This window comes from Vombatus ursinus, unplaced genomic scaffold (genome assembly GCF_900497805.2).
Source record: "Vombatus ursinus unplaced genomic scaffold, bare-nosed wombat genome assembly UNPS02007284.1, whole genome shotgun sequence".
In the NCBI taxonomy this organism is placed as follows: Eukaryota; Metazoa; Chordata; class Mammalia; order Diprotodontia; family Vombatidae; genus Vombatus; species Vombatus ursinus.
The window spans coordinates 20066670-20081988 of NW_020947062.1; the positions used below are offsets into that span (position 1 = coordinate 20066670).

A 15319-nucleotide genomic window follows, 5' to 3' on the forward strand; every position below is an offset into this window, starting at 1 on the left:
GGCTGAAAAGTATAATAATACAATACAAAAAAGGAAGGGAAGAAGGTATATTTTGAGCCTAATTAATAGGCATGTGGCTTTTCCTAAAAAGGGGGGAATTGGAGAGGAGGAAATAGCTTTTCATTCTCCAAGGAAAAGTGATGTGGCACTAGGAAAGAGGTCGTCACCCAGTCATTTTCAGAGACAGAAGCAAAAAGCAGCTGGTGACTCCTTGCTAAGGAATAAAGAGTCAACTATATATGGATAGGCACATGACATGGGGTGCTTAAGTACCATTACTAACCTGTAGTGATTCACGTAGGAACCAATGACACCACCAAAGAAATTTAGAAAGCTTGCTAGGAATTAGGAAATCCCGGTTAAGAAACTGAAAGAGATTAGGGCTAGATGGAGTGTTTCGATCATTACTTCTAGTGGAAGGTGGAGGCTTCTAAAGGGAAAGGCTGATTTGGGAAATTAGTAGCTTGTGGAGATTATGGCTGAGAACAGGGTTTGGATTTCGGTACCACAGCAAACAATAGATATTATTATGGCTCTTGGTCTAACAAGGGCTGGTAAAATTATATTTGCCTGTAATCTTACAAATCTAATCAAGAGGAATTTAAGCTAAACATGGAGTGGGAAGGGGAAAACTACTTTCATTTCCACCAAGCCCTTTTTCAAAGTGTAGCAGGTGCAACACAGGAAGACAATATCCAAGATTCCAGCTAATAAAATTCATCACCTTAGATGTCTATACACAGATGCATAAAATATGGATAATAGACATTGAACTAGAGATCCTGGTCAAAGGAGGCAAATTTGGCTTCACTGATAACACTAAGATTTGAAGGGACAGTTCTAGAAACAATATGTAAAAGTTACAGAATAGATCAAAATAGATCAAAAACCTTGCAAAGTGGCAAAATGTAACAACAGTGATGGGGGACTTAAACTATCTGGATTTTTATTGAAGTTCTCTCTGCCAAGAGCAGAGCAGATATAAATTTATGATTTACTTTAATGATAAACTTCATCAGAAGAAAGAAATTAAAAGGGGAACCTTCTATTTTAGACCTAATTTTTGACTAACAAGGAAGAACAACTGGTTGCTAAATGTCAAAGCTCAATGTAAAGCTGGTGATGAATATAAAATAGGATAAAAAAGATTTTTTAAAACTATGGGGCAAGAGAAACATCAAAGAAGGAATGATAACTTTTTGTGAATGGAGAGGATAATGATAATAGATGACTAAGAGAAGGCAAAACTATTCACCTCTTATTTAGTTTCTAGTATTTCTGCCAAGAAGACTGATCTTCAAACTGGGAGAGATAAAACAAAAATGGTTAACAAGGACTGAAACCCAAGATAAGGGAGGAGATTGTAAGAGAGCATCCAGCTACTCTCAATGAATTCACATCACAAGACTTGGGAAAATTAGATCCCAGGTTACGGAAAGAATTGGTAGATTTGATCTCTGAGTCTTATGTGTCACAGAACTGGAGAAGGGCTAATGTCCTGATTCTCAAAAAGAGAAGAGAGTGCAGTTTACCAAGTATAGTCCAATGAGCTTAACATCCTTAATTTTGGGCAACATTCTAGAAATATCATTTCAAAGGGACTATCAAGAGAATATCAATGCCTGCTTTCCCACAGCTATGAAATCTTTATAAAAATAACCCATACACTTATCAAAGCATTCTGGTGAAGGTATGAAAAAGGAGCAGGCAGGCTTTCACAGATGCTACTCTTCATTAGATTACATATCTTTATAGTCACAGCTAAATAACAATTGCAAAAACAACAATATCCCTATTCTTTTTGACTGTTGACTATAAAATGCCATTTGCTTTAGTACAGCAAAATGCCTAGGCTCTCATCTAACAAGGTGTCTCTCATGTATGTTAAAATCATACAAAATTTCTTGAAAGATGAACAAAAATAACTTTGTTTGATGGCCTTCTGATTTTTAATATAAAGAGAGGCATAAAACAGATATGTTTGCCATTGTTATGGAAGATACGGCTAATGCAAGGTCCATATCAAAGAGGGATTTGCGTAGATATGGCAAGGTTCTGTGGATTCTCTTGTTTGCATATGATATTATCCTGATTGTATCAAGTCCTGAAACACTGTAGAATTTCCTGAGATCAATTATCACTCAAAAGAGTCTAGTGTAACTATTCACCCAAGAAAAACCAAGAGGATGAAGAATATCTATCACCTGAACTATGATACACTAGACTCTTTCGAGTGATAGCCAATCATCAATATGTATAGCTTCTAACAGATACTGCAGATGAACAATAAACTGGACCTAGAACTAAAAAAGAGGAGGAAAGCAGGCTGAAATGCTTTGGAGAAATTTCACAGCGCTTTTAATACCCCTAATCTTGTCCCTAAAACAAAGGCTCATCTATTTAACATATAATACATAACCATATATAGCATATATTCTTGTGGTTACAAGAAATGGAATCGCAGTTTCCTAAGAATTATAAGTCGCAGCATGAGTGGGCTGCAACATATCACCCATGAAGAACTGTTTGGAAGGAATGCAAAGGGATATCATCATACATGTCTGATTCAAAAAGGCGAGCCAGTTACTTAGCAAGATCAAAGGCTAACAGATGGAGAACCCACAGGATCCACTGGTAACCACAAAATAATAGTAACACATATAGTTAGATGCCTTAAAGTTTACTAAGTACTTTACATACATTAGCTTATTTTAGCATCACAATATAACCCCATGATACATATAATGAAACTGAGGTTCAGAGAGGTTAGTGCCATGATCACACAGCTAAGTTAACCACTAAGTTGTTAACCACTGCTAGTAAGTGTTAGAGGTGGGATTTGAAACCATATATTCCTACCTCCAAGTCCAGTTATCCGCTAAGCTATGCTGTCTTTCTACACAATGTCAAGGGATTTAGAGGCAGGCCCATAGTGTGTTGAGTGAGACCTCCTATGAAGATTTTATAGAACACCATGGACAAGTCATATAGAAGACCCATGGACAGTTTTAATCTGAACAACTGAAAGGATTACTCACATGGACAAGATCACAGATCCATCAAAATATCACAAGCCTTAGGCAAAGTAGTTTGTGAATATTTAGAAAAGAGAAGTGGTGATCTTTAAAAACCAGCTTAGCTTCATTAAGAATAGGTTCAATCAAGGAGGCAACTAGGTAGCACAGTGTATAACAATGGAGAACCAGCTCCGGAGTCAGGAGAACCTGAGTTCAAATCCAACCTCAGACATTTACCAGCTAACTGTGTGACCCTGGGTGAGTCATTTAACCCCTTTTGCTTCCAAAAAAAAAAGAATAGGTTCAATCCAGACAACCTTATTTCCTTTTTCTTTTTGACACATTACCAGATTAGGGGAATGCCCATGTATACCTGGATTACAGCAAAGCATTTAATAAAGTCTCTTATGTGCCATCCTTGAGAATAAGACGGATATAATAAACCAGATAGAAGGATTCACAACTGTTTCATGGCCACACCCCCAAAGAATAATCACTGATAAGTCACTGTTACCTGATTCCAAGAAATTATTATTAAGGATTTGAACAAACATATAGATGGAATGTTTATCATATCTACAGGTGACACAAAAGTGGGAAAGTTAACTTCCCAACTGTGTGAGAGTCAGGATCCTAAATAATAGACTAAAAAGTTGACTGAATTTAACAAGATTTATAAGTTTAAAAAATCTTACATATGACTTTTTTTTTTTGGATTAGGCGACTAGGGTTAAGTGACTTGCCCAGAGTCACACAGCTAGGAAATATTATGTGTCTGAGGCTGCATTTTAACTCAAGTCCTCCTGACTCCAGGGAAGGTGCTCTATCCACTATGCCACCTAGCTGCCCCACATATGATTTTTAAAAAATCCACTTGAGAAGTTCCAATAGGAAAGGTCTTATAGTTTGGCGGACTGTAAGTTCAACGTGAATCAACAGTGTGACTTTTTTAAAAGCTAAATCTGGTAGTTCTATCTTAGTCTTCATTAAGAGGGGCCAGATGGAGAAAGATGATTCTCCTATGCCCTGTTCCCTGATCATATCACTTCTGGAGTACTGTGTTCGATTTTAGGCACCCAGTTTTAGAAAGGGCATAGACAACCTGGGACATGCTCAGAAAAGCATGGTGAAAGGAAGACTGGAAATGATGTCATTCCCAAGATCAGTTTTTCCTATGTGGAACTGGGAATGTCCAATCTAGAGAAGAGAAGAATTAAGGACTACATGACAGTAGTCTTTAAGTATTTGAAGGGCTCTCCCTATGGAACAAGAACTAATTTTTTTCTCTTGGACCTAGGCTGCAGAACTAGAAACAATTGGGAGGCAAGAAGGAGAGAGAAGGGGGAAGAGGAGTTGTTCAGAAACAAATTCCAACTTCCTAATAAGATCTATGCTAAAGTGGAAAGGGCCACTGCCTCAAAAAGTTACACTCCCCTCCCCCATGGGAGGGCTTCAAATAAGAGCTGAATGGCCATTTGTTAGGAATGTTGTAGAAGGGATTCTTGTTCACCTAGATAACCTCTGAGGTCCATTCTGAGATTGGGTGATTCTCTCCAAACCCCTTATTTTTGAAAGGAGAAAACAAACTGAGGAAAGAGAGAAGTAAAGAGATTTGCTCAAACAGTTACATAGTAGGTAGTAGGGTCAAGATTTGAACACAGATTGACTGACTCCAAGTACAATGAATGCTCTTAGCACATTATGCTATATTAAAGGAACAGGGAGTGAAGGGAACTTGCCCTTCTTGGTCCAAATTAAAGCAAGACTCGATATGACCCTCGCCCAGAGGGGGTGAACCCATTGAGCTTTTATCCTCTTCTTGGCACCAGAGAAATGGGCTCAGAAGTTATGCCCAGAGAGGAGGGAAAGAACTAGAACTGATAGACTCCAGGTTAAGGCCTTCCACCCCCTTTTTTTCTCTGCTGTCCTGCTTGAGGCTCTGCTTTGCCTGCAGACTAACGTCAATTTTTTCAACTCAGGTTTCCTGCTGGAATGATACTGCTTTTGCAAAATGGATGTGTGGTCTAGGTTTTTATATTTTGATGAGTGGCTAAAATGGATGTTTGCCTCTTCTCTCCTATTCCTTCCCACTTTTCTCCTCCTGCCCCATCCCCATGCCTCTCTGCCTGCTCTCCAACTTGCCTCACCTCGCATGCTTGTGTGGGCAGACCCTGGCTCTCCTAAGAAATGTCGAGCTCGCTTTGGCCTCAACCAGCAGACGGACTGGTGCGGTCCATGCAGGTGGGTATCTCCTCCCCTCCCGGTCTGTATCCCTTGAAGCTGCTTTCCAGGAAGGGGTTGGGGGATGCATGATATCAGAGGCTACACTGCATGAGCCCTTCCCTATCCCTTACCCCCAGGCATCCCTAGAAGTCAGTAACACACCCATCTTATCCCCTCCTGTTTAAGATTTCTTCTTCATCTCCTCCTCCTGCTCCATGCTCCACCACCTGTACTACCCACCAATGCCTACCCAAATTTAAGGAATGCCACAGGCATCCTCATTTTCCAAAATAGAATCTCTAATGAACAGAATCAAGTCTTCAAGTATCCATTAAGCACTTACTGAACAATAAAGACCATATGGGGTGTTCCTAAAGTCTTAGTGCAGTTTTAAGTTTTATTAGCTTAAAACTGCCCTACGACTTTTGGAATATTCTTTACCAATGTGTAGGTAACAAACAAATATTAAGTAGGTTTGGTTCAGAGATGAAATCACTGTGGCAGATGGAGACAGGAGGCATTCCATACAGGGAAAACTGTGAAACGAAGTGTTTCCTCACCAGGGAGGAGACTGGCTAGACTGACACAAAGAATGCATGAGATAAGGTATGAGAAAGCAGTGTTGAGTCAGATCAAGGAGGATACATCAGAGGAATTCAGACTTATCAGAATAAGCAATAAAGAGACATGAGATAGGACAGTACATTATAAAAAGTACTAATTTTACTGCAGCTAGCTGGGTAAAAAATGAATTGGAAGAGGTAAGAATCAAGACAAGAAGTCATGAATCAATACAGTAGTCCAGGTGAGAGGTAGCTGATAGCCTTTGATGAGAAAGATTGAGGAGCTCAAAATGCACAGTACAAGACAACTGGCTGATTGAGGGTAGGGGTTGAGATGAAAGCAAGGAAGCTGGATGTCTGGGAGGATAGTGTCAACAACAGAGATATGGAAGTTAGGTGTATAACTTACAAAGAATACTTTTAGAGAGATGCACAGACTGCAATTCAAGGCTGGAGATAGCATCTCTTGGGTTGAGACATAAACCATTTCCCCTAGAATGCCCACTCTCCATTCCAGACCAGCCATTAGCGGTTCCTCACTGAGGCTCTGGCCCCTCAGAGAAACCCAGGGCATCCCCAGAATAATTATAAAATTGGTGGGGGTACCTGGGTGATGGGGAGAGGGTACAGTCCTTTGACTGGATCACAGTGTTGGTTCACTGACCCCAAACACTAACTCCTTCATTCTCATCTGTTCACATCAACTTGAGCTCTAACTTCCGCCAAGGTTTTCCTTGCTGCCTGCAAACTTGCTTTTCTGGTCTTTCTCCTCACTAATAACCTTCTTAGCTCAGGCAAAAAAGAAAATGGCACCACTAAGAGATGGGTTCATAAACTAAGTATCTCCAAGCCAGTTCTGCTCTGTAGGGATTCACCTTAGCCCCAAGCTGAAGCCCCCTTTCTAGGTCATCCAGAGAGCCAGATCAAAAAATACCCCCCACGGGCCTAAGAATCTAAGACACACGTTGACACACGTTGTTCTGTCAGGAACAGAAAATGATCAAGAAATACATATAAAAAGTTGGCGATGAATAGGTGGAATATTACAAGTGGAAAGGAGAGGAGGAGAAAGTCAAGGAGGTTTGGGCTAGGCTATCCAAGAAGAGGAACACCAAGTCACACTGAACAGATACTTTAATGCCCCTACTTACAAAGGTGATCTTTTAGCTTTGAAACCGCTGAGCAGATTCAATGGAGGCTCACAGAATCATAAATGTGGAGCTGGAATGGATTTTCGAGACCATTTAGTCTAACTCCCCAGAGGAGCTGAGCAGCCCTCTTTCCACTGTACCACACTGACTGAGTCAAAATCTGGTTGGGTAGTCACATTCTCTGAGCCTCTCCTGACACTGCTCACGAAACGGGAGATTAAAAAAATGTAACCAATAACTCAGGTGGGAATGGCAGGACCCTCAGGACCTAGGACCAAAAGAAGAGCAAAAAAACAAAAACAAACAAACAAAAAAAGAAAACCCAGGACTTCAGCAAGATTAGAGCCAGCAGGCATAGAGGTAATGGACTCACTCACAGCAGCTCTCTTCCTTGAAGCTATAGATTAGGGACTGGAAGAAGATGGCAGCCCCAATCTCTTGGCCTCTTAATGTAAGAGTCAATCTCTGGCCCATAGGTGGGCAACCTCATGCCTAGTTTAGGTTTAGAGAAGACAAGTCTGTGAACAAATGGATCCAGTGAAAAGATCCAATAGGATTTGTAGTCAGAGGACCTGGGTTCAAATCTTAACTCCACTATTTAATACCTGCATAATTTTTGCAAATTACTATCTCCCCTCTGGTATTTAGTTTCTTCTATAAATTGAGAGGGTTAGAATAAGATGATCTCTGAGATCACTTTCCAGCTATAAAATCCTATGACCAAGGTCCTAGAAATTCAATTCAGTTTTTATTGTGCCCAACCCACACTTGCAGTTTAACCCCCTTCAGGTCATAGAGAAGGAAAGTAGGGCCTAGGAAAAGGAAATTAATTATAACAGGTCAAAAATGAGTCACTGACAGAACTGGGACTCCTCCCTCAATTCAAGTCCACGAACATTTCCATAAATGGATAGAAAAAATGCTGGGTATTCCTGTCCTATCGGGTCCATCAATGAATTAACTGTCCCACGGATGATTAACAGGAAGGTAGAATCTTAGTATTCCTAGTCCCAGTAGTTAATCCAACAAGCTTTTAGTGAGTTCCCATGTACCTTGCTAGCCCTGAATTAAGCTGTGGGGGAGACCTGGTGACCATTAAGATATTGACAGTCTACCTGTAAAGATAAGACTTACATCTGTAAAATAACTAGAGAATATAAGAGAATAAACTATTGGATGGATTGGCATAGACTTTAAGTGCTAGACAGGAGTGTACTGGAACTCAAAATTTTCAGAATGAACATTCACACCTCAAAACATCAACAGGGACAAAAATGTTAATAATATAGCTTATACTTAAAAGTCTGTCCTGTATAAGAGCCATTTGTTAAACATTTGCTTTGACTTTGACCTTTGGTGCTAGAGAAATTCAGAGGAAGAGAAACCACTGTAGGATGAATTGTTCAAGACAAACTTTCCAGAAGCAGACACTAGGGTGTATTCCCACTATTTTTAGTGCTCAACTCTGTTGAACAAAGATGATCTCCAGGTCAAACAAGTTACCCTAGGTAACTTCTAATAGAACATTCCTGTCTCAACAACAAAAAACTGAGAGGGTACCTGGTAAGTAATGGCAATATGTTTACAAAGAGCAAACACATTCCTCTCTCTTTTCTCACCATGCCCCTCCTCCTTCCCTCATCTACCTCCACATCCCCAAAGCTCAAGTTCTGTGGCCAAGGGCAGATGTTTCTGTCCAGTTAGGGAGTCCCAAAGTCTTTTAAGTTTTTTTTTTGTTGTTCATTTTTTAAGCATTATTTGGAATGCATCAAATCCAAGCTATTACTATAGTGGGAAGGCAAATGAAGGGAAGAACCAGGGGAAATTATTTCCTCAAGAGGAATTGCCTTTGGTCAAAGAAAGTAAGTGTTCCTTGGAGTCTCCATTTTGCTCTTTAGTTCTGCTCCCTCTAACTATCAGGGTACAGAGCTCAATCACAGCGTTCACATCCTTGAGGGCCTTGTGCAGTGGGCTCATTTATCACCCACAGGCTACCAAGCACATTTGTACATTAATGAAGCCCCTTTCCTTTCTATCCCACTATCCAAATTTGTAATAGTCCAAGTCTACCAGCTCTCAGATTCCCTGGGACTATCTTAGAATTCCCATGGGTTTCCAGGCTGAACTACTGTTCTCCTAATAATACTTATTGTCATTTTGCTATCTTGTGGCTGTGCTAGGACTAACATCATCCTCTGAGAAGGTAAGGTTTTACAGTGTAGGTTCATGAAACCAAGTAATGTACTAAGTTGAGAAGAAAATCTTTGACCAGAACTCTAGCTAAGCCAAGCAAGGAAGAAAGTTCAAATCAATAATTTCCTGAGTTTCTAGTAAGACTGACAGGAGACTTAAACTGGACACTGTGGAAGAGAAAAGAAAAAATAAGACACAGTCCTTGTCCTCAGTGGAGCTTACCACTGGGTGAAATGTAGTAATTCAAATCAACACAAGTTTACTAAACACCTCCTATATGCAAGGAACTGTGCTAGGAGCTGCTATACAAAGATAAATGGCACAGTCTTTTTTTTATCTTAAGGAGCTTTAATATTCTATTAGGGAATTTCAACTTATCCAACCAAAAAACCTAACTTAAGGTGGTAGAGAGAAATGAGAGCAAAGTATAAATCTCTACTATAGGGATATCTGAAAAGGGGAAATAGTGGGGAGAGGAAGATGATCATGGAAGGCCACATGGGAATCTGAAAAGCAAAGATAAGAAAAAAATACATTCCAAGACGAATAGCTTGGAAAAAAATCCATGGAGGCAGAGAAGGTTGAGTTTGGGGATCAGTCAGTAGTCCACTTTAGAACAGTTTGTGAAAAGGAGTAGTGTGAAATGAGGGAGGTAAGACAGGTGGTAGCTGTAGGATTATCAAGTGTTTCAAATGCTGGGCTAAGAGGTGTGTTTTAAATATAAGGAATCAAGGGAACTGTAGTGTAGTAACATAGAAAGCTGGCTGGCTGTGTGGCCCTAAGCAAGCCGCTTAACTTCTTAGTGCTCTAGGCAGCACTTTAAGGCTGTAAGTTGATTACAGAGGGAGTTGTCTCTCCTAGGAGTTGCCGCCTATACCAGTGAAATAAGTCCAGTCCTTATTTCATAAGAGGGAATAAAACACAATGAGGATTTCTGAGCAGGAAAAGAAATGGGACAGATGTTTTGTATAAGGAAGAAGGCAACTATAATGAAGGATGGATAAAAGGGAAGAGACCGTAGAATAGGAAGCTATTACAATAGGCCAGGCAAGAGGAGATGATGGCCCCAATTACTACATGACTAAAGAACAGGGAACAGATAAAGGAGATGGGACAAAAGCATAACTAACATAATCACAAATTATATTAGAGGCATAAACAAAGTGACATAGGAGTTCTTAAAAAGAATTCATTTCTACCTAGGAAATGCTTCATGGAGCAGGTAGCATTTTTCCTGAGATTTGAAGGATGGGTAGAATTTCAACTGATAGTGATGAGAAGGATATTTCAGGTACAAAGAACAACATGAACAAAAAGACAAACAAAGGTGATAGCACTAAACATATATGGGAGGCAGCAAATAGTCCAAACCAGTTGAAACAGGAGTATAGCAAAGAGTGTTGGAGGCTTAGACTGATAAACTAGTACAGTGCCAAACTCTGTAGGGCCTTGAATGGCAGACTTAAGGTATGGACAGTTTGGAGCCACTGAACAGTTTTAAGAATGGTATGGTCAGACATGAGCATTTTAGAAAAGTACTTTAACAACGATGTGGAGGAAATTGGTTGGAGAAAACTAGGGAGATGGTTAGGAGATATTATAATTGTCCCAATGAAAGGAGATAAGAGCCTGAATGACAGTGATAGCAGCAGCTTAAATGGGAAGGGCTAGATGCAGATGCCAGAGGAAAAATCAAGCTTTGGTGACTACCAAGGAGAAGTCACAGAAATTCCTAACACTTTGCAGCACAGTAAATGGGAAAATATTGGGGCTACTGGAAGGAATAAAAAGTCAGAAGGAAGAGTGGGTTCGGGGGGGGGGAAGAGAGTAAGTTGCCTTTGGGGTATTGAAAGGAAAAAAAAAATCACAATCCTTTACTACTGCTGCAATGCCAGCACACCTGTAGTTAAGATTTGAGTATTTCCCTGTTGTTAACATTCTCCTTAAAGCCATTCTCTTAAAGTCACCCTTTCCCCAACAACCTGGGTGAAATAGGCAAAGTCTAACTTTTAGAATTATGGACTCCTAAAGAAGGGCATACCCTTGAATCTGTTTTCTTAACAAGATGCATAAAACCCAAGTTGGCAGGGGAAGATTATGGAGTCTGTAGCAGTCAGGCTGCCATCTAATGGGAAGGGCAGCACATTTACTTACTAACCAAGAATTAGAAGCTTCTAAGAAAGCTTCTCAGCAGATGGTCCCTAGGAGAGAAGAAAGGCACTAAGGATCTAGTTCCTGTAGGGTTTTGCCCCGTTGCAGTAACAACACACCTGTTTGAGATATATGATTGTCAGTTCAACCCTTTGCTTACAGATAACTCTCTTCACTATTCTTAGGAGGAAAAAGAAATGCATTCGGTACTTACAAGGAGAAGGAGAAGGACGCTGCACCAGCCCAGTTTCTTCAGATGGCAGTGCTATAGACTCCCCTCCATCCCCTCTGGATTCCCTCCAATACATTCGCCCTGCTTTTACCCCAGACCAGCTCACCAGTCCCAATGATTTCACACACAGACCACCAAGTTGCCCCTTCTCCCTCTCTCTCCATCTCAAGCCTACTCCTCATGGGGTTGGACTCCCAGCAAGGTGATCCTCAGCCCTTGGACTTCTCAGCAGCCTTTCCATGAATATTCAGCAGCATACAAGCATCATGGCAACAGGAACATAAGGATCCTCCCTCTTCCATTAGGCAGCCATGTCAAAGGCAGAGGATACTTTTGCTTTCTCCACAGATTTCCACATATGGTCAAGAGCCAGCCAGACAATCCAACAAAAACTGGCCTGGGGCCTCACCCCATTTTCCCACATAGTGCCCGGCCCTTATGCAACAAAGTGACACACAGCCTGCCTAAGCTGTGGGGCCCTTCAAGTTAAGCTGTTCAGGAGAGTGGTCAGACAAATTTCAAAATGTCATCCCATATGCCAGCCCTTTATGTCCAGAGTGGATTTCAGCAAGGTGTAGTAGAAGGCACACACTGGACTTGGATTCAGAACACTTACTCTAGTCCCAGCTCCTACTACTATCTAATGAGCTACTGTGGGCTCAGGCAAACTACTGTCTGAATCTCAGTTGCCTCATCTTTATATAAAATGGGAATAACAGCTGTTCTACAAATAAGATAATAGATATGAAAAAGTACTATAAAAGTGCTATAAAATATAAAGTAGTACTAATTAGCCAAATGCCCACAATTTCTTGGTTTCTCACTGTTAAATATCAGCAGGTCACATGCCTGCTTCTGATCCTTTTGCTTTAAGCCACTGCTGGGCCCTGCCCTACCAGCCATGCCTCCCCCTCCTATGTAGAGCACACTCTGGAAAGAGGAACAGACAAATCGGACACCTCAAAGTTTCACGTTCAAGACCAAAGTGCCAACTCTGACAGTGACTAGCTGTGGAAGATGGACTCTTCTTCACAGCAATGACGAAGAAAAACTTCTTGTTCAAAGGACAGGAAAACACTGTTTACAGATAACCAACTGTTTTAGCCTATTCAAGGGCCCTGTGTAAACTCAGAAGAAACATTTATTGCTCTGCTTGCAATAAATTCCACATTATGCCCGCGAGCTGTTCTGCAAGAGGACAGAGAAGTCTGGCCACTTCACTCAAGGGCACTGTTTGCCTTAACTGCTCAAAATATTTCCTAGAAACCTTAGTTTCCTCAGAAACACGTCCCAATGACTCAATGGAGGACGACACAGAGCGCCCAGTGCCGCCTGATGACCGAGATGCAGAAAACCAGTCTGGGGGTGGCTTAGCAGCAGCAGTCCTTGGTCAAATCACTTTTCTTTTTTAAAGACTCTCTATACATTCCCAGGTGTAGTTGTTTAAAACCACTTGTTAGAGACTTGGTCATTACAGTCGCGTCTTGATTAAGGAGGAGTTTAGATATGGTATTTAAGACCCATAGATAAACCTCAAACCTCACTTAAACTTCCAATTCTGATTCAAAATTGTACTAGTATCCTTTCAGCTAACAAAGACAGCTTAAGGCTTTCCTCCTTCGGTGCTTCCTGGGAGATAAGACCCCAAAGGAGTTATAAGAAGAGGGATGATAGGGGCAGCTAGGTGGCACAGTGGATAGAGCACCGGCCCTGAAGTCAGGAGGACCCGAGTTCAAATCTGGCCTCAGACCAAACACTTGTCACTAACTAAATAGCTGTGTGACACTGGGCAAGTCACTTAACCCCAACTGCCCAAAAAAAAAAAAAAAAAAAAGAGGGATGATGCTAAAACCCCCAGGAAATAAAAAATTCCTGCTGGTGTGACCTTTTTAGGTCCATTGGTTTGGAGTGCTAATAATCCACTAGAAGTCTAAAAAATACTAAGATGATCCACGCCCCTATACAACAGGCTGACTACAGTGGCTATTATAATCAATTTCTGAGCCCGTCTAACCCTGAGCCTTGGAATTTTAACATTTTTTTTTTTTGCTCCCTCTCCAGAGTATAGACATCCTGGTTTCAGAAGGAACCATTCATTATAAGGGTAGTCTATTTTTTTTCCCTTCTCTACCCAACTTCTTATATATTGAAGACAATGTATTATTTTTGCTATAGCATTGCCAAGAAATTATGAAAAAAAAATGATCTTTATAGTGTACAAACTATTTTTGTATTTTCTTAAGGCGTCAACAAGGAATGCAACTTTTTTACCTAAGAATAAAGATACTTTTTACTAGGTTTCTATATAAAAGTTTGAACCTTAGGAAGCTGTTTACACTGCGAGCACTACACTTAGTTTGCTTATTGCCCTTTGTGCAGCTACTGCACAGCTGAACCTTGTCACTTGGGGCCTCTGCTAGTTTTCCATAAGGGTATACACATAAAAAGGTCCCGGGGCTTTGTACAGAAAATCAGCCCAAGGACAGAACCCTTTTATTCCAAGTCAAAAGGCCAACTTACTAAAACACCCCCCCCCCCCAAGCCCAATACCACTCTCTTGTTGGGGTCAAGGCCATATTGACAAGAGGGTTTCCCACCCCCCATGGGGGTCAGGTTTTATAGATCATTTCAGTGTTTTTCTCACTCCTGGGAGAGACTTACCTACCATGCTTGCTTAGACTCTCATCCAAAGGCCCCAAAATTCTCTCCCCTCAAACTGTTCACCCCTCCCTCCAAGTGACAAATGACTTTTCAAACCAAACCTACAGACTGATTCCAAGGCACAGGAAAAAGATACCATAAGCAGATACTATTCCCCAGGCCACATACAAAGAGCAAAGCAGGGAGAACAAGGTCCACACAGTGGATTTTTTGCAAAGGGAACTGAGTAAGACCAGTCGGGTTGCCTGGGAGACAGTGGCTTCAATTTGGGACCCAACAGGCAGTAGAGAACAATTTCCAATCTATTTTGATACAAGCCCTCTAGCTTTATCTGAACTAATAATACATGTGCTTGGCGTTTGTAGACAGTATATTTTATTTTTTTCCTCTGGGGAAAAAATAATTTGATGGAAGGTGAGATAAAATCATTTATAACATAGTACAATAATATCCAAAGCAAAAATCTAAATCCTGTTTTTTATTAGCTCCCCCAGATCCTTTTCCAGAAGCTATCCAAAGTGTTATTTCATCACAAACCATTTTCATATTTCATGTTTGATTAGTCGCCAGAATTTAATTCTTGTACAATTTCAATTATTTTCATATAGAAATTTTACTTCTTAAAATGTGATAAAAGTAAAAGCCACTGCAAAATCATATCATTATACCAAATAAAATCACTGTATGTAGCAGGGATAAATATTTACCATTTGGAGCAACTGGTCCAACAATTATCCATCATGTGTTGTAATTTTTAAAAAAACTTCACTGACTTTGTAACTTTTTTTGCTTTTATATTTAGCTTTATAAATAAAGCAATCTATGAGAAAGCTATCCATTGGGAATGGGCCATTGGAGGTTACAGTATCAGTTTATGGGGTGGCATAGGCAGTGCACAACAGGAAATGCTGGCAAGCATGGTCATCCACAGACGTTCAGTAAGTAGAAGCCTCGAATTTGGCCTTAATTTGGCAGTCAAAATCACAACTTTAAAAATGAAAGATATTAAAGACTATCTAAGTCTTACAGCTACAGAAAGGTAATAGTTAAGGCCATTGTAACTGATGAGATCACCAAGAAAAGGAGTGCTGGGAAATAAAAGTTAAGAACAGGTATTTGGGAAACATA

At 40.5% G+C, this 15319-nt stretch overlaps 1 protein-coding gene across 4 annotated transcripts in view; it reads left to right on the top strand.

Moving 5' to 3' along the window:
- TCF7 (transcription factor 7) overlaps positions 1-13274 on the top strand; it is a 122528-nt gene extending 109254 nt beyond the window's left edge. For 3 of the 4 annotated variants that reach the window (XM_027849180.1, XM_027849182.1, XM_027849181.1), the window contains one exon: positions 11484-11665. In XM_027849180.1, the coding sequence (XP_027704981.1) occupies positions 11484-11569 (86 nt within the window). In that variant the 3' untranslated portion in view covers positions 11570-11665. Of the gene's footprint in view, positions 1-5185; positions 5259-11483 lie in introns of all 4 variants that reach the window. The other variant, XM_027849183.1, reaches the window with a different exon arrangement.
- The last annotated feature ends 2045 nt before the right edge of the window (positions 13275-15319 follow it).